Consider the following 27247-nt stretch of genomic DNA (forward strand, 5'->3'; position numbering starts at 1 on the left):
AAAAAAGAAAGAAACTCTTTCTTCCCCACTTGCTTGTAGTAATGGTGTTTGTCACAAAACCAAACAGCAAGGGGGTTGGGGATTTAGGTCAGTGGTAGAGCGCTTGCCTAGCAAGCGCAAGGCCCTGGGTTCAGTCCCCCAACAGCAAACTAATTCACTTAAAGTGGCTGGAATTACACACCTTTGATCCCAACACTCTGGAGGCAGAGGCAGGTAGATTTCTATAGAGTTTGAATATGCTCTATATAGTGAGTTCTAAGCCAGCCAGGACTACATATTAAGCCTATGTTTTAAACAAACAAACAAACAAACAAAGAAAAAACCTTAATGATCCCTCTATTACTTTCAGAGTTATAGGACTATTTTAATTATTTATCTGATCTTGATTTAACTTTGGTAAACTTTTTATCTAGAAAATCATCCATTTCATTTAGATTTTCAAATTTTGTGAAATATAGGTTTTTGAAGTAAGATCTAATGATTCTATTCCTCAGTATCTGTTGTATATCTCTTTTCATTTCTGATTTTTGTTAATTTGGGTACTGTCTCTCTCTGCCTTTAGTTAGTTTGGCTAAGGGTTTATCTATCTTGTTGTCTTTCTCAAAGAACCAGCTCTTGGTTTCATTGATTCTTTGTATCATTCTCTTTGTTTCTAACTGATTGATTTCAACCCTGAGTTTTATTATTTCCTGCCATCTTTTTTTTTAATTTTTTTGTATTTATTTTATGCATATGAGTACACTGTTGCTGTCTTGATGCCAGAAGAGGGCACCAGATCTCATTACATGTGGGTGCTGGGATTTGAACTCAGTACCTCTGGAAGAGCAATCAGTGCTCTTAACCACTGAGCCATCTCTCCAGCCCCCTATTTCCTGCCATCTTGAGGTGTGTTTACTTGTTTTTGTTCTAGAGCTTTCAAATGTGCTGTTAAGTTGTTAATATAGGATCTCTCCAATTTCTTTATGATGGCACTTAGTGCTGTTAACTTTCCTCTTAGCACTGTTTTCTTTGTGTCCCAGTTTGGGTATATTGTGCCTTCATTTTCAATGAATTCTTGAAAATCTTTGATTTCTTTATTTCTTATTAGTCCCAGTGGTTACTGAGTAGACACTTGTTCAGTTTCCATGAGTATGTGGGCTTTCTGTTGTTTCTGTTGAAATCCAGCTTTTACCCACAGATTAATAGATAGATGCAAGGAGTTATTATAATCTTCTGGTATCTGTTGAGGATTGCTTTGTAATTAAGTATATGGTCAATTTTGGAGAAGGTTCTGTGAGGTGCTGAGAAGAAAATATATTCTTTTGTATTTAGGTGAAATATTGTGTATAGATATCAGTTAGGTACATTTGATTCAGAACATGTTAGTTTTATTATTTCTCTGTGTAGTTTATATTTTAATGACTAGTCCATTGGTGAGAACTGGGTGTTAAAGTCTCCTATTTTTTTTAAAAAAAAGATTTATTTTTCTATGTATGTGAATACACTGTTACTGTCTTCAGACCAGAAAAAGACATTAGACCTCATTACAGATGGTTGTGAGCCACCATGTGTTGCTGGGAATTGAACTCAGGACCTCTGGAAGAGCAGTCAGTGCTCTTAACTGCTGAGCCATCTCCCCAGCCCCAAGTCTCCTATTATTAATGTGTGGAGTTTGGTGTGTGATTTAAGCTTTACTAATGTTATTTTACGAACGTGGGTGCCTTTGAATTTGGGGCATAGATGTTCAGAATTGCAATGTCATCTTGGTGGATTTTTTCCCTTTGATGTGTATGAAGTGTCCTTCCCCAACTCTTTTGATTACTTTTGCTTGAAAGTCTATTTTATTAGATGTTAGAAGGCTACTCCAGCTTGTCTATTTTGTCCATTTGCATGGAAAACATTTTTCGAGCCCTTTACTCTGAAGTCTGTCTGTCTTTGTTGTGAGGCATGTCTCTTGTATGTAGCAGAATGCTGGATCCTGTTTACACATCTACTCTGTTAGCCTGAGAGAGAGAGAGAGAGAGAGAGAGAGAGAGAGAGAGAGAGAGAGAGAGATTCTCTTCTTTTGGTTTTGCAGTGAAATATTAATTTCTTGTATTTTCTTGAGTGTAGTTACCCTCCTTGTGTTGGAGTTTTCCCTGTAGTATCCTCTATAGGCTGAATTAGTGGCAAGATATTGTTTACATTTGGTTTTGTCATGGAATATCTTGGTTTCTCCATATATGGTGAGTAAAAGTTTTGCTGGGTATAGTAGTCTTGGCTGACATCTGTGGTCTCTTAATGTCTGCATGACATCTGTTCAGGATCTTCTGGCTTTTAGAGTCGCTATTGAGAAGTCAGGTGTAATTTTGATAGGCCTGCCTTTTCTTTTCTTTTCTTTTCTTTTTTTTTTTTTTCTTTTTTTCGGAGCTGGGGACTGAACCCAGGGCCTTGCGCTTGGTAGGCAAGCGCCCTACCACTGAGCTAAATCCCCAACCCTTTTCTTTTCTTTTTAATGTATGTGGTACACTGTTGCTGTCTTCAGACACACCAGAAGAAGGCATCTAATCCCATTACAGATGCTTGTGAACCGCCATGTAGTTGCTGGGAATTGAACTCAGGACCTCTGGAAGAGCAGTCAGTGCTCTTAACAGCTGAGCCATCTCTCCAGCCCTGCTTTTTTTTTTTTTTTTTGGTTCTTTTTTTCGGAGCTGGGAACCGAACCCAGGGCCTTGCGCTTCCTAGGCAAGAGCTCTACCACTGAGCTAAATCCCCAACCCCTCATTCGTTTATTAATAAACTATATACACTAAAAAATAATTAAGATTTATAAGGTACAATTACATTCACGGCGTTCAGTCAGTCCGTTTACATTTAGAAACCATGGATGAAGTTTTCTGTTATTTATTCTGTCTTGGTGAGTTTGGAGTTCTGTACTTCAATCATTTTCTATCATTTGTGGGAAATTCAGGGATTGGTGAGTTTTTTCTGCTCAGGAATTGATAGCCACCCACACCTCTTTTCCCTGCATCAAGCCCATTCGTTAGGATGGAAAGTCCTTCCTGGCTACAGCTCCTTTGCTGAGGTGCCATCTCTGTGAAACTGCTCAAGGAGGCTGGGGAGGAGGTGCTGCCACTGAGGACGGCTTCTGTGGCACAGCTCCTGCAAGTGGTTATTTTACCAAGGCTATAGGCTGAGACAGAACCCAGTTTCTCCACTGTGGACAGCTGCTACAGTGGTATTTCATGGAAGCTGCAGGTTGACGCAGGAAACAAGATCCACTACTGTTCCTGTGATGGGCTGCAGGTTGAGGGGGTGTCCTGGTGTTGTCATTTTGACAGGAGCCACCATTTTGAAAGCTCCTATGGGGGCATCCTATCCCAATTATAATCTGGGGCAGGAAGGAGGGGCGGGCTGCTGCTTTGATGACTTTTATAGCACACCATTTAGGTGTAGAGGGCCGCAATAACATTCGCCACCGCTAGATGGCGCTGGTTTCCACTGCGCCCCACATGGAAGGCCAGGATAGCCTCCGCCATTACAAGATGGCGCCAGCCTTCGCCGCGCCAGCCGACTTCCTTTCAGGAAGTTAACTGTGTGCGCATGTGCAAGAGTGCCTTTGTGCCAGGTCTTTGCCCACTCCGGGGCGTGCCTATGAGATCATGGGTAAGCAACCAATCAGGCGTGGACACGCCACATTAGGGTGTATATAAGCAGCACCATTCTGGGCCTCGCTCTCTCCTCTTCAAGATGTAATAAACGCTTTGCTGCAGAAGGATCCTGGTGTCCGCGCGTCGTTCTTGCTGGCGAGACGTTGGGCGCGCGACATTGACAGGAGCCACCATTTTGAAAGCTCCTATGGGGGCATCCTATCCCAATTATAATCTGGGGCAGGAAGGAGGGGCGGGCTGCTGCTTTGATGACTTTTATAGCACACCATTTAGGCTTGTTTATAGCACACGGCTTGTCTATATCTTGGACAGCATACTGACATTAGATGAGGCAAGGGCAATTTTTTGCCCAATGTTAGCTTGCCACGTTTGAAGCAAACACCATAAGGCTGTTATTCAATGCTTATCATCTTCTTTGAAGGAAAATGGGGATGCTTCCAGGAGCAGACATCTCACCATCGTGGAAACCTTATGTTAATATCAGATCTTTAAATGCCGTATTCTGAGATTTTTGATCTATCTAGAGATATATCTGTCTATATTACATGTGAATTGATTGTTTCTAGCTAGTGACTATCTGTTTAACCTAGGAAACAATTTCTGTAATAACTAAGCTAGTATCCAACGTGACCAATAAGTTTGATCCACTATTAACTGGCATTTTAAAAATACTCTAAACAGTTTGCAATAGCAGCTTTCAAAAGAACTAGAACTCACATTGCATTTTTAAATGAGTTACAACAGGTACAACACCTTAAACAAGATATTTATATATATATATACATATATATATACACACATATATACACACATATATATACACATATATATAATGTAGTAACAAAATATAATCTTAAATTTGTATCAATATAAAAAGTCCATAGCAAATGAAAATATATGTCTTATTAATGCTCCTTGGTCTAAAAATAGATTCAATAATCTACCCTTTGTCTGATCATTCTATATTCCCCTTTTCTCTTTATCCCTTCTGCTCTCTTTTTTCACTAACATAGATAGGAAAGAAAGACAGATACAAAAAGAAAAAAAAAGAGAGAGGGAAATAAATCCCTGAATCTAACCTCCTTTACTTGGTTTCCTCCCTAATCAAGACCATTGACAGCTTGTGACCAACCCCCTACCCCACAAATGTCCATCACCCAATGAACAACTACAAACCACCCACCCCATTTTGGGGGAATGGCAGGTTATTCTCTTAAATTTGCCTCCTGCTGTGTGGAGGCAGCATTCTCTTTTGGGGGCCCTAAGAAAATTGGAATATTGGCCAAGTCCTAGAAAAGCTAGCTGTATCATTTGTTGCCCAGTCTCCGTGTGATGGGACAGTTCAGGGTTTAACTGAAGTCCTAAATGGAACAGTTCCAGATGCTAGATAAGCTGGAGTCGGCCATTTTTTTTTCTTTTTTTTTTCCCCTCTCCCTCCTCGAGTCGGCCATTTTTAAGCTGTCCTTGAAGCGAGTGAGGAAAGAGCTACTGAGACAGTCTGAGGTTAGATCAAGCAGGATGCTGGAGTGCGTGTGTCTCAGCGTCCTCGAGAGCGAATCTTGTCTGGGCTGCTTCAGCTTCACTGGTGTCTGCCTGTTTTTCTTTGTGGTCATACAAGCGTTTAAAGGTTACACATATGTTTGCATTAACACTCATATAGAATGTGTAGTGTGCACATTTCAGCTAAAGAGGATCCTTTGCTTTATGTTCAATCGTCCTGAAGAAGTTCAGAATTTTCTATATGCAGAACAACTGTGTCTGCATATTGAGAGCCAGGAAAATTAATCTAGTAATACTGTAAGAATGACATGGAGCTCTGATTTTTTTTTTTAAGACTTATTATTTTCTGTATATGAGTACACTGTAACTGTCTTCAGACTCACCAGAAGAGGGCATCAGATCCCATTACAGATGGTTGTGAGCCACCATGTGGTTGCTGGGAATTGAACTCAGGACCTCTGGAAGAGTAGTCGGAGCTCTGATTTTTTAACTGAATCACATGGACTTTGAATTAGTTTACTTATGTTTCCTGACTTACTACTTGCCTTTCCTGATTTATTGATTGGCATCAGCTTAGAATGCAGGGGCTCCAGAAATTGATGTCGCTCTGACTATATTAGGGAGAACCCAGTGAGTTCTTTTTATAAACTGAGGTTGCTTGCTTTGGGGGATATTTATTGTTAATCTCTCCCAAAAATATATTGCAAATTCCTTGTCAGTTTTCATTTTCTGCCCATAAGGAGGCAATTTCAGCATTATTAAAGGGCATCACGATTTCTGACGATTTGATTCCTACTATTTGATGAAGTCTCATCTTTCCTTTTAAAATCAATTAAGAAAACCTTTTTAGGGCTGGAGAGATGGCTCAGCGGTTAAGAGCACTGACTGCTCTTCCAGAGGTCCTGAGTTCGATTCCCAGCAACCACATGGTGGCTCACAACCATCTGTAATGAGATCTGATGCCCTCTTCTGGTGTGACTGAAGACAGCTACAGTATACTTATATACAATAAATAAATAAATCTTTAAAAAAATCTCCCACCTACCACATACATGCAGGCAATATACACATAAAAATAATAAATTAATTAAAAAAGGAAACTTTTTTATATTGGTTTTAATTTTTTTACTCTGTTCATATGCTAAAATATCCATTCTAAAATATAATCTTCACTCTGTATAAAATATTCCTGTGGGAGAATTAGTAGGAGCCAAAATAACTAAAACATAGGCCATCTTTGGATCCAAATGATCGCCGGTTGTGGTGGCGCACACCGGTAGGATTTGCTGAAGGAGGCAGAGGCAGGAGGATCACGAGTTCAAGGCCAGCCTGGATCCAAATGATCTACATATGGATCCTGTAATTTCTTTTCCACCACAGCCAATTCTTTTTTAGTCTCAGCTGATAATTTTCTTGAACAAGTTAAATCTTTATCACCTGGTAACGTTTGAAATAAATTACTTAACTCTTGAGTAGTTAACCCAATTGTGGATATTAACCAATCAATGTCTCCCAACAATTTTTGAAAATCATTAAGAGTTATTAATTGGTCCCTCCTGATTCATACCTTCTGTGCTCAAATCGTTTGCTGACCTATCTTGTATCCTAGACATAGATATCATCCATGGAAATTTCCTAAAATACCTTTGTTGTTTTTGTTTTTTTTTTTTGTTTTGTTTTGTTTTTTGTTTTTGTTGGATTTTTTTTGTTGTTTTTTGGGTTTTTGTTTTTGTTTTTTTTGTTTTGTTTTGTTTTGCTTTAACTATTGGAGCTACTCTGACTATGATATCTGGCTTTTTAATGTCTGTTTTCAGAGCAGTGTTGCTTAATTTTTCTGTGGATGTGTTGCTCTGCTGCAGACCTGAGATGGCTGATTTGAATCTTATATCGGTACCTGCAAGAGGCCCTCTGGGTGTTCTTTTTTCATTTGCATATAGGGTTTATTATCCAAATCCTCTTGTTTTCCTCAACCCTTAGAAGACAATATGTTTATAATCTGAAAAGAAGACAATATTTTATTAACATAATATTTCAACTAACTTTATTTGAGCATCTGTGAGAAAGTTCAATGGGAAATGCCTGTGGTGTGCAAAGTTGGCAATCTGACCTTGATCACCATATAAAATGACCATAGTAGGTCCCACAATGTCATCTTCCAGTCCCCACATATATATTATGGCCTAAAAATTCATAATCACATCACATCACATCACACACACACACACACACACACACCAGAAAATTTTTAAAACTTCCTTGCTGTTACATTATCTAGCATCTCTAGATAATTCCCTTAGAAGGCATACTTCAAGGTGAAATACCAAATGGTAACTAAGGGGAATATGAAGAAACAGGGAACATCTAATATACACATCCCGTCCCATACCAATCAAGCTATGTTGTAAGATATACGGTTGATGACTGACTATCCTACTTCTTTACATCTCTACTATGGAGATAAGAATGCTGCTTTGGATACATATAAGGTATTTAGTGTTCGTAATATTCTCTTCTAAAGCATCTAACATTAACATCGTGAAAATGCGTTGACCAAACAGGACGCATTGGGGTTACAACTTCTACCCTTGGACTTGTAATCCAGAGACTGACACATGAGAATCAAAACTTAAAATATAGCCTTGACTAATGATCGACATCCAAGCCAGGCTGGTTAACAAACAACAACATCCAAAGGGAATTTGTGAAATTATGAAAAACAAAACCAGAAACAGCCACCCACCTCCCTTTCACAACACACTTACTTGAAAAGTAAGTGTGAGAAACCTTATGGATCTTAGGACACCTTATGAATGATTTAGTATGGTGAAGCTCCCTGGGTGTTTTTTATAGGGATTGCCTTGTTTTCCCCTTGTTGGTCTATGTTCATTAATCCAATGTTGGCTTTTGCCATATCTTCTGGTTTTTGTCTACAGTTCTTTTTGAAATTACCTTGCTCACCACATTAAGACATGTAGGGAGCCCTATTGGATTTGGGGCTGGCAGCTTTCTGACTGTATGGCTCAAAGTGGCTACGTGACTCTGGGCTGCATGGCCACAGATACTCACCCCTAAGATGACTGCCATAAAGTCTTGAGATTGTTGGACAAAAGCCTTTCCCATGAATTTATGGCACAGGAAGATAACAATCACAGAATGCTTCAGCCGGAGCAAATACCAGATGTCTCCTGAGCAAACACCCGCTGTCTCCACCGCATGACCTCTTCACCTCCTGCTATCAGAGTACCCACGTCCCTCCTTCCTTTGTGTTTCACAAAGGTCACTCCCCCTACCTGAAGCCTTAAAAGCTGTAACGCTCACCCCAATAAACGAGACCTTGACAACAGAACCTTGCTTGGTCTCTTTCTTCTCTTCACCCCCATTGACCTACAGGTAGAAAGCCTCTTCAGGACCCTGAATAACTGGACCCACTGGACGGGTCAAAGACATCTGACAGTTTGCATTTTCTCAAAACCTTTAGCGATCATTTCTAATAAATTCATTTCATATAAGTGAGATCCAATGTCAACCATATTTCTAGTCCACTCATCTATTGGTGCTGATCTTGCCTTTGGAGGCCTGATCACCTTTTTGTATTCAGAATCAACATTTTCAAAGCTAAAGATTCAATCAGTGTTTTCTTGGTTTGTGGATCTGGTACCCTTCTATCTACAGCTGAAGTCGATCTTTTTTTTTTTTTTTTAAAGATTTATTTATTTCTTATATATGTGAGGACACTGTCACTGTCTCCAGACACACCAGGAGAGGGCATCAGATCCCATGGTGGTTGTGAGCCACCATGTGGTTGCTGGGAATTGAACTCGGCACCTCTGGAAGAGCAGTCAGTGCTCTTAACCGCTGAGCCATCTCTGCGGCCCCTGCTCAAGACTTTAATATCTGCTTCATATATGGAGAATGCATACTCTATTTGGTGACTTTTTCTTTAAATCTAGCCTATGTATGGCATGCCACCCAAATTTTCATGACCTTGGGGGTATCCAGCATCTGCTGGCATGTTTTGTACAGTAACCAGATAAGCTAAGGTTGGTTTTCTAGCAACCTTTGGCTTGCTTCTTGATTTTCATTATATGATGGTACAGTAGGCTCAAGTAACTCCTCTTCCTCTATCTGAGCATCTTTCTGATTCTTATTTATAAGCTTTTCTGATTCTCTCTTCTACAGCTTGTTTCCACTTCTTACTTTTGTATTTCTAGTACCTCTAAAGCTCTTTTCTCTGAGAAGCCACAGAAAGCCATTATGGTGATTGAGACTAATGTAAGAATCACCAGCATGATCTTCATAGTTGGAAATGCGCCCATCTCAGTTAAGCCATTCCCTCTTCTGTCTCTATCTTTAAGCCATCTAAGTTGATATTATACAGGGTCCAAATAGGGGAGGGAGGCAGAGGCAGGCCGGTCTCTGTCTCAGGCCAGCCTAATCTACAGAATGAATTTCTCATCAGCCAGGACTGCAAATGAAACCCTATCTCAAAAAAGCAAAGCAAAACAAAACTGTATGCGCTTAAAGCATACAATTAGATAAGTATATACTCACAAAACCGTCACCACAAGGCAGAATCAACTATGAACAAGAGGGCCTTGGAGAAGGTAAGTCACAGGGTGACAATTTGTCTCCCAACAAAGGCCACTTATTTAAGAAAACAAGACAAACTTTATTTCACTTCTTAGTTATGTATACATGTGTGTTTCTGTGTGTGAGTCTGTGTGTGAGTCTGTGCATGTTGAGGTTAGAGGAGCTTGCCAGACCCCCTGGAAGCTGGAGTTACAGGTGGTTGTTTTCTCATCCTTACTTGTCTTGTTCCTTTTAATTTTACTAATTTTAAATTGTTCGTATCTGCCTATAACTTTTTTATACTCAGTCTCTTTCCCTCTTTAGCACTTAACAATAATTCCAAAAATTTTCTTACCTGATCAGAAGTTCATCTATAGTTGGATTTCTTGGGTTCTCTCTGGCTTCTGTCGGCTCAGACTTCCTCATGCTGTGGCTGGCCGCAGCCCTGCCCTTGAGCTCACAGAGAAGAGGCATTTCCACCATCTCAGGTGTCTGTAATTGGCAACAGCCAAGTCTCTCATTCATGGGTATCAGGCAGGAGGCTCCTCTTTTCCTGCCCAGCTATAAGCTGATCAGCTCTTTATTGGGGGATGGCAAGCAATCTTTACACATCATCGAGACAGGACATACTCTAACAACCATGACAGTGCCAACATCATGACTGCAACCAGATCTCTGGGCACAGAAATCAGCATCTGAATACAGAGTGCACAAAACTATCCCCCAACACATGAACCATGGCACATATCCTCCCAAACCCCATGATGGCAACAACAACAACAACAACAACAAAACTATAAAAAAAGCAGCTAAACCCAGGTGTGATGCCACGGGCTTTTAATCCCAGCACTGTGGAGGCAGAGGCAGGTGAATCATTGAATTTGAGGTCAGTCTGGTCTATATAGTGAGATTCTGTCTAAGGAAGGAAGGAAGGAAGGAAGGAAGGAAGGAAGGAAGGAAGGAGGAAGAAAACAAAAAAAAAATCTGGTGTGTGTGAAAGAACTGAATCTAGCTGGTAGCATCCATGTCAGATGACTCACAACCACCTGTACCTCCAGCTCCCAGGGGGTCTGGCAAGCTCCTCTAACCTCAACATGCACAGACTCACACACAGACTCACACACAGACTCACACACAGAAACACACATGTATACATAACTAAGAAGTGAAATAAAGTTTGTCTTGTCTTCTTAAATAAGTGGCCTTTGTTGGGAGACAAATTGTCACCCTGTGACTTACCTTCTCCAAGGCCCTCTTGTTCATAGTTGATTCTGCCTTGTGGTGACGGTTTTGTGAGTATATACTTATGCTAAAACTTATCTAATTGTATGCTTTAAGCGCATACAGTTTTGTTTTGCTTCTTTGAGATAGGTTTTCACTTGCAGTCCTGGCTGATGAGAAATTCACTCTATAGACAGGCTGACCTGGGACAGAGACCGGCCTGCTTCTGCCTCCCAAGCACTGGAATTCCAAGTGTGTGTCACCACACCCAGTGTCATACATTAAAAAAACAAAACAAAACATTGTATGAGTGGAGGTGCTTATCTGAAAACCTACTGTGTGCTAGACTCCATTTCTAGCCAAACCTGAGTAACTGAATTTTTTTCTTTTTCTTTTTTCTTTTTTTCTTTTTTTTTTTTTTTTGGTTCTTTTTTTCGGAGCTGGGGACCGAACCCAGGGCCTTGCGCTTCCTAGGTAAGCGCTCTACCACTGAGCTAAAACCCCAGCCCCTGAATTTTTTTCTTGAGACAGGGTTTTTCTGTGTAGAGCCGGCTGTCCTGGAACTCACTATGTAAACCAGGCTGGTTTCAAACTCAGAGAAAGTGGGTGTTGGAAACACCACCTTGGTGTCCTGCTGCATGCTCAGTGGTTCTTCATCACTGTAAGGGAAGCTACCACACTCACAGCAGGTGGGACCCACAGGATGCTTGCCTGTACCTAGGAAGGATCTCCATTCACTTCTCCCACTGCTTCCACAGCCAGTCCCATACAGATGCCTGGAAGCCCCTTTTCATTTTGCTAAGGACTTTCCCCTTTTCCTTATCAATTGTGATGGTTAATCTTGGGTTGAAAATGACCAGGTTAAGATTTATTATTTAGGAGTCTTTGAAGATGTTTCTGAAAACATCCTCAGACTCTCAGGGACAAGGTTGAAAGTCATGTGGATGGGGGCTATCTAATCCAGTCTGGAAAGACCAAATAGATTTGGTTTCTTGCAAAGGGTTGGGATAGACCCTTTTCTTTTCTCCCAACTTTGGACACTAGAACTTTAAGTTCTCACTGGATAACGTAGCTCATGACTATAATCTCAGCACTTGGGAAGCCAAGGTACTTGGGAACTCATTGCCATGAGTTTGAGGCTAGCCTGGGCTACATAGTGAAAGCTCTAGGCCAGTTTGTGCCACAGTATAAAACAAGGACCCAAACACACAAACAAACAAACAAACAAACACACAAACAAACAAGACACAGCAAAACCCTCTGGGATGTCCAGCCTTTGGGCTCTAGAGTTTCAGGTTTTGGAAGCCATAACAGATATAAACTGGGCTATCTTCCTGGCACCGAGGCTCTTCCACTTCCTGATGACCTGGCACGGCCATTTCCAGATGGCTGTCACACCTACTGCAATCACCATCGCTAGTTCCCTAAGCAATCCTGTCATATTTACCTCTATACCCTATCGCTTCTCTTGTGTCTGCTCCTTCCCACCGCTGCCCCTCCGGAAAAATAGGGAGATCATCATTTCTGACTTGGAGGCCTCACATGGAGTCACATCATCAAGTCCAGGTAATATGATGAACTTCTTCTGTACAGAGAGAGAGAGAGAGAGAGAGAGAGAGAGAGAGAGAGAGAGAGAGAGATCAAGGCTAGGCTAGGCTCAGGCTGTGTAATGAGTTTGAGGCTAGCTCTTTCACTCCAAGAGAGCCTGTCTCAAGGGAAGGGAGAAAAAACGTACTAAGAACCCTTCCCCAAATAAAAACCAACAAAAATGGGGGCTGGAGAGATAGCTCAGTGGTTAAGAGCACTGACTGCTCTTCCAGAGGTCCTGAGTTCGATTCCCAGCAACCACATGGTGGCTCATAGCCATTCATAATGGGGTCTGATGCCCTCTTCTGGTGTGTCTGACAGCTACAGTGTACTCACATACATAAAACACATTAAAAATTAAAAAAAAAAAAAAAACCAAGACAACAATAAATAACAGGAGAGTTCCTGGGAGCCATAGGTAGACTTGTCAGATCACCATAGGGCAAGATAGTGTTGGTACAGTTAAGGAGAAGGTTTATTGTAGCTGTGAGGGAGAGAACAGCCAGAGGGATCTGACAGTCCAGACTGAACCTGGCCATGAGAATAAAATGACGGAGAGAGAGAAAAGAGAGAGGAGGGGGCCAAGAGAGGAGCCAAGTCGGCCAAGAAGAAAGAGGAGAACCAAAAGGAAGCATGTAGTCAAATGGCTGGGCTAAGTAGGAGTCGGAGAAGCTGAGCGAAGGGAAGTGAAGCTCAGAGGCTGGAGAGGTTTAGGGTTTGCCACTCAGGTTAACACTGGGCAGCTGGGTACTAGCAGCTGCTTTGATGTGTTAATGAGCCTCAGTGAACTCTCCTGAGATTCTCTGAGACCTAACATTTCCTAGCAGATTAGAAAATTTCCAATCAAGAGGTACCTCATACCTGCTCATATATCTGAAAACTAACATACAAGAATTGGTTCTATTCTCCTACCAGATGGGTTCTGAGATCGAACTCAACAAGCACTTTTTACCAACTGAGCCATCTTACTGGCCCCAAGATTTTTATTTACTTTCATTTTATGTGTATGGGTGTTTCACCTGTCTATATATCTGTGCACCATGTGCCTGATGTTGTAGGAGGCCAAAAGCAGACATCAGATCCCCTAGAAGTGGAGTTACAGACAGTTATCAACCATCAGGTGGGTGCTGGGAACCAACCCCAGTCCTCTAGAAGAATAAAAATTGCTTTTAACCACAGAACCATCTCTCCAGCCCCAAGATTTTTCTAAATTCACTAACTTGCTCTAATCAAAGGTCTGAGAGTGAGAAAGTAGGGAAGGGAGAATGGATGTGTCTGAAGCTGTGGAGTACGGTGCCCAGTAAAGAACTGGATTTCTCACTGGCAAAGGGAAGTCATTGGTTGTGGCCTCTCAGGATGTTTTTGTGAAAAGGGGGTGGTGTTGCATTTGCCTCTTGGTCAAATCACACTACCCGCCTCCCTGCTGCCGAGGTCCAGAGCCCACTAAAAATAAATGACAGATTTTGCTTTATTTTGCTTGTTTGTTTGTTGTTATAAGAAGGGGTCTCTTTATTTGCTCTGGTTGGCCTGAACGCAAGAGAGATCTGCCCAGAATGCTAGCAGAGAAGGCTTGTGTAAACATATTTTTTAAAAGTATTTTATTTAGGGCTGGAGAGATGGCTCAGTGGTTAAGAGCACTGACTGCTCTTCCAGAGGACCTGAGTTCAAATCCCAGCAACCACATGGTGGCTCACAACCATCTGTAATATATAATAAATAAAAATATTTTATTTATATAAGCACACTGTAGCTGTCTTTAGACACACCAGAAAAGGGCATCAGATCCTATTACAGATGGTTCACAGTATGATCCAACATCTCGCAACAGGCATAGGCACTGCGTGTACGTGCCTATGGCCTGCCTGCCCCTGTATTTTCCACAGAGTAGATCGCGGTGCTTGTATGTTGCTCTGCAACAGAGGTAGAGGTCAGAGGTAGAGCTCTTGCTTAGTTCATATAAGGCCTCCCTCCTCCCCAGTGATAAATGTCCTAAAAAAGTGGCCAAGTGCCTCAGTGAATAGGGGAGAGATTGGAGGTCAATGCATGAGAGGCCAGAGAGAAGAGGAAGACATTCCTCTTCTGAATTTGGAGGCATCTGTTTTGTGGGGTTTCTGAAGAGTGCACACTGAATATATACTTGACTTGTCAGGTCCAAAGGTTTGACTCCAATTTCCCAAACTCCTGAAGGCAGTTCTAACATCCAGAAATGAGCTAGACCTGGACTATAAGAGGATTCCTCTGGAACTTGTAAAACTGGTTCCCATCAGCCAAAAGGAATTCTCTCCTTGACTTCTGGCAGAGAGACATATGACCTGTGGTGTCTATCAGCATATCAGCTCATGTTGGCATCCAGGCTCCCTCAGTATAGCATGTACCTATTACATACTTCTTTTTTTTTTTTTTTCTTTTCTTTTTTTTCGGAGCTGGGGACCAAACCCAGGGCCTTGTGCTTGCTGGGTAAGCACTCTACCACTGAGCCAAATCCCCAACCCCTACATACTTAAAAAAAAAAAAAAAAAAACAGGGGTTGGGAATTTAGCTCAGTGGTAGAGCGCTTGCCTAGGAAGCACAAGGCTGGGTTCGGTCCCCAGCTCCGAAAAAAAGAACCAAAAAAAAAAAAAAAGCATTTATTTATTTTATGTATGTGAGTACACTATCACTGTCTTCAGTCACATAAAAAGAAGTCACCTATTACAGATGGTTGTGAGCCACCATATGGTTGCTGGGAATTGAACTCAGGACCTCTGGAAGAGAAGTCAGTGCTCTTAACCACTAAGCCATCTCTCCAGCCCTGTTACACACTTCAAAATCCATGCTAGAATCCTAGCCCTTCCTAACCTCTTTCCCTACCTTAAACTCTTTCTAGCTCATGGCCTCTCTCCCCTCAGAGACTTACCTTTCTTTTTTTAGAAAAAAATGTATTTATTTATTATATATACGTACACTGTACCTGTCTTCAGACACACCAGAAGAGGGCATCAGATCTCTTTACAGATGGTTGTGAGCCACCATGTGGTTACTGGGATTTGAACTCAGGACCTCTGGAAGAGCAGTCAGTGCTCTTAGCTGCTGAGCCATCTCTCCAGCCCATGAGACTCACCCCCCTTTTTTTTTTTCTTTTTTCTTTGGTTTTTTTTTTTTTTTTTTTTGGTTCTTTTTTCGGATCTGAGGACCGAACCCAGGGCCTTGCGCTTCCTAGGCAAGTGCTCTACCACTGAGCTAAATCCCCAACCCCGAAACTCACCCTTCTTATAACCAACTGTGCTCACTTTTTCTATCTCTGGTTAGTTTCCCTTCTCCCACAGATAACCCATGTCCAGTCTGTTAGCCATGTTCAGTCTATCTCTTTCTCTTTATGCTCTGAACTCTTCTGGGTACCTCTGTATTTTCTCTCTTTTATTTACAATAAAATACAAAAGACCTTTCCCTTAACCACACCATAAAGCAGTCACATTAGCGATTTCTTACTCCATCACCCACCACTGCATACAGTTTAGATAGCTTGTTAGATAGAAATAAGTTTGGATACTCAGGAGGCAGAGGCAGGTGGATTTTTGTGTGTTTGAGGCCAGCCTGGTCTCCAGACAGAGTTCCAGGCAGCCAGGGCTACACAGAGAAACCTTATCTTGAATAACCAAAAATAAAAAGTTTGGGTCTTCAAAGAAAAAGGTCACCATTCCAACTGAAGTGTCTGGACAAGACACACTTTACTCTGTTTGTTTGTTTGTTTGTTTGTTTGTTTTTTATTCATTTATTATATATAAGTACACTGTACCTGTCTTCAGACACACCAGAAGAGGGCATCGATCTCATTACAGATGGTTGTGAGCTCAGTGGTTAAGAGCACTGACTGCTCTTCCAGAGGTCCTGAGTTCAATTCCCAGCAACTGCATGGTGGCTCACAACCATCTGTCGTGGGATCTTATGCCCTCTTCTGGTGTGTCTGAAAAGAGTGACAACAAACTTACATAAATATAATAAAATAAATCTTAAGAAAGAGAGAAAGAAAGAAAGAAAGAAAGAAAGAAAGGAAGGAAGGAAGGAAGGAAGAAAACAAGCTTAGAGAATGAGGACATAGAAGCAGGAAATACAATTGGTCTTCCTCTTACTCAGGTGAAAGCTGTCTCTTCTGACCTCCTTGAGCACTCGTCATGCACATGGTGCATATATGTACGTCAGGCAAAACACTCATGCACATAAATAGTAATTTAAGAACCATTATATAGTTGTAAGAAGTCAATCAAGCCACCAGTGTTGGCACATGCCTTTAATCCCAGCTTCACCTAGAAGGCAGAAGCCAAGGGATCTCGTGAGTGCTAGACCAGTCCAAAAAAAAAGAAAGGAAGGAAGGAAGGAAGGAAGGAAGGAAGGAAGGAGCATAGGGCACCCCAGGAGAGCCAGGTACAAATGCAAATGTTCTCTCATCACTTCCCCAGCACCTTGAGCAGTGCCAGAGCATAAAGTAGGTGGTGAACAGTAAACACATACTACATACAAGAGTACTACAGAAGAGCTGTGGAAGAATTCCTCTGCATATGTGCTATATGCATGTATTCGAATTCATGTATTTATGCACGTGTGTGCGCGCGCGCAAACACACACACACACACACACACACACACACACACACACACACACACACACAGAGAGACCAGAGGAGAACTTGCCGATGGATGTCCTATTAATGAGTCCAGGAATTCAAACTCAGTTGGGCAGGCATGGTGGTAAGTGACTTCACCTGCTGAGGGATCTCTCTGACCCTGTTTACTAGTTGTCTGAAGTCCCTGTAAAATGCTAATTACATAAGGCAGTGACCAGCCAGCTTGGAAACCTAAGAATGTAAGGAACAGCCGAATCAACTACTGCAGCTTTAAAACAAGTCGGAGTCTCTTTGAACTTTAAAAATGTGCCCGTGCAGTTTATTCCATTTTAGTTTACTTAAATAAACAGAGGAGTATTTTATGGGGGAATGTATTAAAGAAAAAAGATTTGAAGACACACAGGAAAGAGTCAAGGACTCTAGGTAACTCACTCCTTTGGGGTACCAGCCACCACAAAAGGGAAGGTGGGGCTTGTTCCAGAACTACAACATCCACAAGGCACTGGAAGGGACACAAGGGTTTCCGGCCAGATCTGTTTCCGGTCTTTTGGAGGCTGACGCCGTTTTCCGGTTCTGTGGCCCAGGGAGGCGTTTCGGGTACTCACGGTGAGTCTGGGAGTCCCGGGAGCGTTGGGGGGTCCTCGGTGATACGGCCTGAATCACAGCGCGGTGCACACTGCCGTGGCTTGGGCGGTTCTCGGGGCCCGCGGCTGCTGACGTGGCGGCGGGGCTGGAGTGTGGCGCCGCACAGGCTGCCCGGCTGGCAGTGTTTTCCATGCTTGGGTCCATTGCTCACTTTACTCTCTTTTCCGAAGATGAGGTCGCTGGTGGTTGTGGTGTTGGCTCTGTTAGCCGTCAGTCAAGCAGAAGAAGGAGCCAGGCTTTTGGCCTCCAAATCATTGCTCAACAGATACGCTGTGGAAGGGAGGGACCTGACCCTACAGTATAACATCTACAATGTCGGCTCCAGGTAACGGCCTAGAATTAGCAAGCTCCTTTATGAATTCTGAGCCTCCACGTGGGCACTGCGAACATTTTGTTGGGGAGTGAATTCTCTTTTGGAGTCCTCCAGCATCGAGTGCAGTGAGTGAGTGAGTGAGTGAGTGAGTGAGTGAGTGAGTGAGTGAGTAAATGAATGAATGAATGAATATACTGGAGGGCTTACCTTTGTTGGGGTGCTTTTGAAAGTGAAGGCATCCTAAGGTGAACTACAAGAAACTATCTTCCACTTTGGGGTCCTGGAAGGCTTTCAAAGGTAGGAATAAATTCAGCTTGTGAAAAAGGAAATGCAGACACAGAGTGTCCACTTACTTCGCATGCAGACTCCCAGCTTTCTTCTTTTACCAACGATCACTTTGTTTGTTTGTTTGTTTTTCAAGACAGTGTCTTCGTGTAGCCCTGGCTGTCCTAAAATCCACTTTGTATACTAGATTAGCCTTAAACTCACAGACATCTGCTTCCTGAGTGCTGGGGTTAAAGGCATGTGCCACCACTGCTGGCTCCCATGAGCACTTTTATTGCCGTTGTTTCCTTTTATATTTCTTTTCCATTTTTACCTTACTTCCACTATCTAGATATTAGAGCAGGAATAGCCTTGGGCACATTCACTTCTGGATAGTTGAATATTCTGGTGTTTCTGAGCAACAGAGTCCAGGCCTTGATCTGGATTCTTCAAAACAGACCCAGTTTATACGGTGGTTTCTTTTGACCAGCAGGTGGATTTTCTGGTTAGCTCCCTTCATCCCATGCCCCTCACTTTTTGTTTCTCTGCTTTCCAGTGCGGCATTAGACGTGGAATTATCTGACGATTCCTTCCCTCCAGAAGACTTCGGCATTGTCTCTGGTATGCTCAACGTCAAATGGGACCGGATTGCTCCGTATCCTTTTTTTATAGGTGTTGAGGGCTGGGAGAGAGACAACGTGGGAAAGAGCAAGGGTGCTGCAAGCAGACTGAGTGTGTGGCCCCTTCTTGTCATATATTGGGAGGATGAGGTGTCAGCTGTGTGTGTCTTCCTTCAGGTTATAAGACTGTCTCCTTCAGTTCCATTAGGGAGATATAGACATTTATAAAGACATATGTGGCCATGAATGTATACTGAATGTCCTTTTTCTCTTTGCATTGCCAGAGACAGAATAGGTATTCACACACAATGGGTAAGAAAGAAGTGCTCTACATCTGAGGTGTTTTCAAAGCAGATTCAGTGGGATGTCACCAGGGAGACGCTGGGTACTTGTTAGCCTCTCCTCTTTTTTTTTTTTTTCTTTTTTCTTTTTTCTTTTTTCTTTTTTTGGTGCTGGGCCTTGTGCTTGCTAGGCAAGCGCTCTACCACTGAGCTAAATCCCCAACCCCTAGCCTCTCCTCTTAGTAAGTGATTTTTTTTTTTTTCTTTTTTCTTTTTTTTCGGAGCTGGGGACCGAACCCACAGCCTTGTGCTTGCTAGGCAAGCGCTCTACCACTGAGCTAAATCCCCAACCCCAGTAAGTGATTTTTATATTTTGACTTTTCTTTCTTTTTTTAAAGATTTGTTTTGTTTGTTTGTTTGTTTATTATAAATACACTGTCACTGTTTTCAGACACACCAGAAGAGGGCATCAGATCTTATTACAGATGGTTGTGAGCCACCATGTGGTTGCTGGGAATTGAACTCAGGAAGAGTAGTCGGTGCTCTTAACCACTGAGCCATCTCTCCAGCCCCTTTTCAAGACAGGATTTTCCTACATAGTCCAGGCTGTCCTGAAACTTGCTATGCTGACTAGGCTGGTCTTGAACTCACAGAGATCCTCCTGCATCTGCCTCCCAAGTGCCAGGATCAAAGGTGTGGGCCACCACTGCACTGTGACAGTTATTTATTTATTTTTGTTGTTTTGTTTTGTTTTTTTTTTTTTTTTTGGTTCTTTTTTTCGGAGCTGGGGACCGAACCCAGGGCCTTGCGCTTCCTAGGCAAGCGCTCTACCACTTAGCTAAATTCCCAACCCCGACAGTTATTTTTACTATTGAATTACATGATTAGTCCTCCCTCCCCTGCTTTGTGTGTTAAAGTGTACTTAGATACTCTCTCTCTCTCTCTCTCTCTCTCTCTCTCTCTCTCTCTCTCTCGTGTGTGTGTGTGTGGTGTGTGTGTGTGTGTGTGTGTGTGTGTGTGTGTGTGTGTGTGTCTAGGCAAGAAGATATCCGATGCCTTGGAGCTGTGATTACAGAAGGTTCTGTTCTATGCCCAGAACCAAACTCCAAAGAGTAGGAAGTGTTCTTTTTTTTTTTTTTTTTTTCCCTTTTCTTTTTTTCGGAGCTGGGGACCGAACCCAGGGCCTTGCGCTTGCTAGGCAAGCGCTCTACCACTGAGCTAAATCCCCAACCCCAGTAGGAAGTGTTCTTAAACCTCTAGCTACATGTTTACATTTTTCTGATGAGGATAAATATTCTCTTTGTATTTTTGTTTGTTCCTTTTGTTTTTATACTGTGTACTATATTTTTAAGAACTTCTGTTGTGGACTGAGGTGATTTTTCTGTGGGTAAGAGCACTTTTGTTTTTACAGAAGACACAAGGCTGGTTCCCAACACTCTTGTCAGACAGCTAGCTCACAGCCATCTGTAACTACACTCCAAAGACTCCAAGGTCCTTTCCCAATATGTCTAGGCACTGACATCAATGTGTACATGCACATAAACCCCTGGAACATACACACAAATGTAATTATAAGTAAAATCTTGACAGAAATGATACTGTACGTCTTTAATCCTAGCACTCTACATAAAGAACCAACCTAGTCTGCCAGCCAGCTAGATACAGTGAAAAAAAGAGAAAATATGCCAGGCACTGGTGGTGCACACCTTTAATCCCAGCCCTTGGGAGGCACAGGCAGATGGATGTCTATGAGTTCAAGGCCAGTCTGGTCCACAGATTGAGTTCCAGGACAGCCAGGGTTGTACAGAGAAACCCTGTCTATACACACACACGCACACGCATGCACAAAGAAAAGAAATAATAATGAAAGATTTTCTAAGTTGTTTAAAAATATGTGTGTGTTGTATTACTTTTGGTGGGGTAGGGTCTCTACCCTGCTTCTTTCTGTAGCTCCTGAATAAAGACAGAAAGCTGGTGTTTTATCTGCAGGCTGCTGGCTCTGTGCTGCACAGTTCTGAGCTATTCTAACCCGGAAGGGGATTACTAACCAGATGAAGGCCCAGTCACTGCCAGCTCAGCTTCTCTGCCATGTGCTTCCGGGTCATCCTGCCTCATGGTGACATCTCAGCAGTCTCTCCTTCCCCTCTCTCCTCCTCGGTCACAGGCTCCAGCCTTTTATTAACCAATCAGGGATATCGAGGAGCATTCTTACTGAACACAGTTTAATGCAATGCGCCAAGATCAGGTTACAGTCTGGACTGGGGCCCAGAACTTCTGAATACACTGTGCACAAGACTAACCCCAGCACGTTTGTGTGTATCTAGAGAGATGGCTTAGCAGTTAAGAGCACTTGCTGATCTTTCGGAGGACCCGGGTCTACTCCCAGCATATTATAAAATATATTATTAGTATAGCATGCCATATGCTAAATTTCAAAGAGTGCAGATGTTAGGCATGAAGTCACTTCATGAGTTATTAACTGTTTTGTGGCCAGGATGGAAAGGTGGTTACTGCTTGGTTTCATTGTCTTTCTGAGATGGGGTTTCTGTGTAGTCCTGACTGTCCTCTAACCCACAGAGATCTGCCTGCCTCTGCCTCCTGGGTGCTGGAATTAAATGACTACACCAGCACAGTAGACCTTCGCCATCATTTTTTCTTCCTTAACCCTTGGGCCAGTGCTAGCAATGTCTCCCACACAGTGGTCCTGCGTCCTCTCAAAGCTGGTTACTTCAATTTCACTTCTGCAACAATTACTTACCTGGCCCAGGAGGATGGGCCTGTTGTGGTAAGTTCTACAAACCTTGAGCTGGGTAGAGCTCCAATCTCCTTAAAAACTCCCTACTTTGTTTTCAAAATATATGTGTTTGTGTGTGAGAGAGCATGCATGTATGTTGGGTGTCCGTAGAAGCCAGTAGACAACTGATCCCCTGGCTGTCTCTCCTTAAAAGCTCTTGCAGAGGAGTTGGGGATTTAGCTCAGCGGTAGAGTGCTTGCCTGGGTTCGGTCCCCAGCTCCAAAAAAAAAAAGAAAAAAAAAAAAAAAAAAAAAAAACTCTTGCAGAAAATTTCCGTAGCAGCTGCTCAGACAGGTTGACTATATACCTGGAATGGTCCTAAGGAAGTCTGGTTCCAATCGTAAAGTTCCAGAATTGGGTAGCTGCACCCGATGGGAGACCATAGTTTCTTTTCACTTTGTTCCTTTGCTCTCCCTTTAATCTAGAATGTGTCACTTGCTCTCCATTTCATAGCCGTCCTTGCCATTTTCAGTCACCTTCCCAGGCTCCTCTGTTACTGTCTTCCCTCTCAGAAGGTCCTGTTCCACCCGCTGTTTCACCCCTTCAGGAGCCATCCGCCCCCACCCCCTCCCTCTCTTGGTTATTGAGACACATCTCACTATGTAGTCCTGACTGGCCTGGGACTCATTATGTAAAGTAGGGTGGCCTCACAAGAGACCATCCTGTCTCTGGATGGGGTTAAAGGTGGAGACAGAATCTTACTGCGTCCTCCTGGGTGGCCTAGAACTCACTTTGTCAACCTGGCTGACCTGGTATTTGTGACAGTCCCTTGCTTCTGCCTTACCTGTCCAGCTGTGACCTCACCATCACTGCCCTCAGCCTTATTTTTAATTAATTGACTGATTGAAATGTTATGTTTTAATTTATTAATTTATTCTTTGAGACAGGGTTTCCCTGTGCATACCCCTGGCTGTTCTGGTACTTGCTTTGTAGACCAGGCTGGCCTCAAACTCACAGAGATCTGCTGCTTCTGACTTCCATGTGTTGCTTCTAAAGGTGCACATCACTGCGACTGACTGAATTTTTTTGTTTTTATGCTAAGATTGAGGCATTCTCCTGTAGCCCAGACTGGTCTCAAACTCTCAATATATGAATGAGGCTGACCTTGAGCTCGTGATCTTCTGGCCTCGTCACCCAAGTACTGGGATTAAGAGTGTGAGCCACGGGGTTGGGGATTTAGCTCAGTGGTAGAGCGCTTGCCTAGCAACCGCAAGACCCTGAGTTCGGTCCCCAGCTCCGAAAAAAAAAAAAAAGAAAAAAAAAAAAAGAGTGTGAGTCACTATGCCCAGCACTACCTGGTACTTGGTGGGTTAACAGACATAAAAATCAAAGGCTCACTCGCCATGTGAGAACAGAGTTATTTGCAGTGAGCTCCAAACTCTTGGCTCCTCTTGAAAGCAAAGGAATGTGGAGCGGCCCCAGCCTTCCTCTGGTAATGTACATTTGGGTAGGGCTTTAACATATTCAGGACGCTTCTTAGTACTTGAGCTGAGCCTTGGTCAGCCCTCAAGTAGAAAAGGGTGTTTTCTCGTGAGGAATAAGTAAATGATTGCAGAGGACTTGTAACTCTGTTATACACCTTGTCTTTTTTTTTTTTTTTTTTTTTTTTTTTTTTTTGGTTTTTTTTTTGGTTCTTTTTTTCGGAGCTGGGGACCGAACCCAGGGCCTTGCGCTTCCTAGGTAAGCGCTCTACCACTGAGCTAAATCCCCAGCCCCGTCTTTTTTTTTTTTTAAATATGATTTATGTATGTGAGTACACTGTAGCTGTCTTCAGACACACCAGAAGAAGGCATGAGATCCCCATTACAGATGGTTGCAAGTCACCATGTGGTTGCTGGGAATTGAACTCAGGACCTCTGGAAGAGCAGTCAGTGCTCTTAACCGCTGAGCCATCTCTCCAGCCCACAGCTTGTCTTATAGACAGGAGTGAGCCTGAGTCTGGTGGGTGGGGCTTTGGGTTTAGTTGTGTAGCTGGCCTGAGCTGTTCAGCAGATACTCAGTGTGTGGCGAGTGAGATCTCCGGTCTCCTGGCTCCTAATCCACTTTCCTTTATAGATGCTAAAGGGAGTCATCTCTCTGGTTTTTAAATTTGTATTTAATTTTGGTTTTTGACGATAGGGCGTCTCTGTGTAGCTCTGGCCATTCTAGAACTCACTCTGTAGATCAGGCTGACCTCTAATTTAGAAGTCAACCTGTCTCTGCCTCCCGTGTGCTGAGATTAAGGCACGTGTCACCATGCTTCACCTATCTAATTTAAAAGCTCTTCTTAAATTTTTAAACATTTGTGTATCTGAGAGCTTTGCCTGCTTGTATGTGTGTGTTTTACACGCATGTCTAATATCTAAAGAGGTCACAGGGATGGGGTTTCCTGGAACTGTACTTAGGGGTGGTGGTGAGCACTCACTCTGTGGGTATTGGGGAGCCATCTCTGTCCCTCAACAGCTTTTGCCTTTTTGCTTTTTCTTTTCTTTTCTCAGCTCTGATAATCAAAGCCCAGGCCTCTTGTGTGCTGTCCAAGAACCCTGCCACTTGAGCTCTAGTTCTGTTCTTTAAACACTCTTGCCTGTGTGTGCTGGTAACTCAGTGTAATGCTTAGAGATGTGTGGGCTGGAAAGACCTGTTCTCAGATGAGGTAGCTTTGAAGCTCGCCTTAACACCTTCTTTTTCCTTCTCCAGATTGGCTCCACCAGTGCCCCTGGACAGGGGGGAATCCTCGCTCAGCGGGAGTTTGACAGGAGATTCTCCCCCCATTTTGTAAGCACTTCTAGTATTGTCTCCTCATCCCCTGGGGTGAGAACTCATTTAGTTCTGGAAAGGCAGGCAGGCAGGCGGACAGACAGACAGACTGGTAGGCAGGCAGGCCTCATGGTTTTAGATCGACTCCTGATGTAGTCATGCCCAGAGTTTTGTCAATGAGCTCACAATAGCCAGCACCAAAAACCTGGATTTGCTCTGCTCAGCCTTCAGTAGAGGCCTGTGTCAGTCGGACCCCCAATAGATTCATGGGGGGGGGGGGAGTCACCAAGTTTTGGGGTAGTTGAGTGATATGTACCACTGTGCCCAGCTGGAGCTTGGAGAGAATTTTTCAGAGCTGACTAAACACTGAATTCATCCAGAGCTCCAAATAAGTCCTTCCCCATGAGATGACCTGGGCCTGAGGACGCAGCTCAGGTGCTGGCGTGTTTGCCCCGCATGCTCAGGGTCCTGGGTTCTATCCCAGCACCTCGTGGGAAGTGAAGGCAAGGACATGAGTTTATCATCAACCATTTAACCAGTTTGAAGCCGGCTTGGCTACATAGACACAGGAGCAACAGAATTCCCCTGGCAGCATAAGGGACCCAGGAGGGCGTTGAAAGGGAGGCACTGGTCAGTCAGGTCTTACCCTGGGCCCTGGTCGGGCTATAGTCAGCACCACCTGTCCAGTCTTTGAGTCCACAGAGGATTTAGCCAGGCAGAGAGGAGCCAAGGAAGGACAGACTTTGAGAACAGCTCAGATTGACTCACGGCCTGCTGTGAGCCAGGAATGACAAGTGTTTAACAAGGCTGGAAAGTGAGCAGGGTGAAGTATGAAGGAGATAGCCCGGGGTCTCCTCGGGAGGCGCGTCTGTTAGGGGTGTCCCCCTCCTCAAACCCTGTCTAGAATTGGGGCTAGGTGAGGCTTTGGCTGCACAGCTTGAAAAGGAGACCAGTCGTAGGGAGCCCTTTTGTCTGAGGGAGGGGCTGGCAAAGCCCTGCTCACATTCTGGGCCTTGCTGCTCCTCTCCCATTGAACCATTCCCTCCCCCTTCCTCTTCCCTCCTCTCTGTACCCAGACTCCTAAACAACCCCTGTTTTCCTCCACAGCTGGACTGGGCAGCCTTTGGGGTCATGACCTTGCCCTCCATAGGCATCCCTCTGCTCCTGTGGTATTCCAGCAAGAGGAAATACGATACTCCCAAACCCAAGAAGAACTGAATGCAGTCTCCTCTGCCCTTCTCCCAAGAAACCGGGTGTCTTCTAGACTCCAGAGGGTGTCAAATGTGTTCTCTTGGCCCTTGGCTCTTTTGTCCTGAATCTTACCCTGAACTCAACCAGAATGCAAGGGGCAGGCCTGCAGGTTTGAGAGGGCCTCCCTGTTGTCACTGAAGCCATACAGACAGGACTGCCTTTAGCCACAGCTTCAGGGCTTGAGGGTCCCACCAAGGTGCTGTTGGTATAATATTAGCAATGTGAACTCTTGGGGGTCCAGGAGGGACTGTCTGACACCCCCATCCCCTGGCAGCTCCTCTCAAGAGGGTAGAAGGTTATGGGGGCTACACAGGCTCTGCCTGGATTTGGGGCACTTACCAAATGGATTTTCTAATAAAAACAAATGCCATACCCATGTGTTTGTCTTGCTGTGGATAGACAGGTCATTTTTGGAGCCCAGGTCTTGAAGCTCCAGCTCCAGGGAAGTCAGGAAGCTTTCTTGGCCTTGAAGTGTGGTCTGTTCTCAGAGATGTGCCTGAGTCCTTTTGAACCCTTGTGGTCATCTTTTCTTCTGTTTTCACATTGATCACCACATACCCCCTGTGAGCCTTCCTTGCTGGCTCTCCACAGCTGGAGATGGCTCTGATCTATTTACTGACCTTTCTAGAAAATAGTTCTTAGGCCTTTTCTGCCTCACTAGTCTAAGTCAGTGTTTCTCAACCTGAACCTGGGGCTCGAAGGACCCTTTTACAGGGGTCAAATAAGATATTTACATTACAATTCATAACAGTGGCAAGACTGTAGTTATGAAGTAGCAATGAAAATAACCTTATGGTTAGGGGTCATCATAACATGAGGTACTGTATCTTTAATCAGCGTTGGGAAGGTTGTCACAGCGTTCGTTGGGAAGGTTGAGAACCTCTGAGTAGTGGTTTCTAGGATGGGACGGAATATGGGTCAGTGGCTAAGAGCACTGACTGTTCTCTTGGACTTGGGTTCTGTTCTCAGCATCCACATAGCAGTTCACCACCTCTAACTCTAGTTCCAAGGGACCCAGTGCTCTCTTCTGGACTTTGCTGGACCAGGTGCTGCAGAAAAAAACTCATATAAGTTTTTTTAAATTAAGTTTTTAAAAACTAAATGGCATCTCTTTGGGGCTGGAGAGATGGGTCAGCAGCAAGAGCACAGACTGCCCTTGCAGAGGACCCAAATTCAGAAACTAGCATCTGTGTCAGGTGGCCTTTACCTCCATAGACAGGGGATCCAACACCCTTTG

General features: G+C 43.5%; 1 protein-coding gene across 1 annotated transcript; it reads left to right on the plus strand.

Moving 5' to 3' along the window:
• Window positions 1-17634: 17634 nt before the first annotated feature.
• On the plus strand, window positions 17635-26386 carry Ssr2 (signal sequence receptor subunit 2). Its single transcript, NM_001106442.1, has 6 exons — window positions 17635-17712; window positions 17922-18076; window positions 18885-18983; window positions 21906-22014; window positions 24700-24777; window positions 25867-26386. The coding sequence occupies exons 2-6, from the start codon at window positions 17922-17924 to the stop codon at window positions 25975-25977; spliced, it is 552 nt and encodes a 183-aa protein (NP_001099912.1). The 5' UTR covers window positions 17635-17712; the 3' UTR covers window positions 25978-26386.
• The last annotated feature ends 861 nt before the right edge of the window (window positions 26387-27247 follow it).

Source organism: Rattus norvegicus, chromosome 2 (assembly GCF_036323735.1).
Source record: "Rattus norvegicus strain BN/NHsdMcwi chromosome 2, GRCr8, whole genome shotgun sequence".
NCBI lineage: Eukaryota > Metazoa > Chordata > Mammalia > Rodentia > Muridae > Rattus > Rattus norvegicus.

What these genes read in the sequence shown, in the direction of transcription:
- Ssr2 (NM_001106442.1), top strand. Translation starts at nt 17,922, where the DNA reads ATGAGGTCGCTGGTGGTTGTGGTGTTGGCTCTGTTAGCCGTCAGTCAA. An exon ending in AAATGGGACCGGATTGCTCC is followed by an intron (nt 18,984 to 21,905) that starts GTATCCTTTTTT and finishes CCCTTGGGCCAG; the next exon opens with TGCTAGCAATGTCTCCCACA. An exon ending in GGAGATTCTCCCCCCATTTT is followed by an intron (nt 24,778 to 25,866) that starts GTAAGCACTTCT and finishes TTTCCTCCACAG; the next exon opens with CTGGACTGGGCAGCCTTTGG.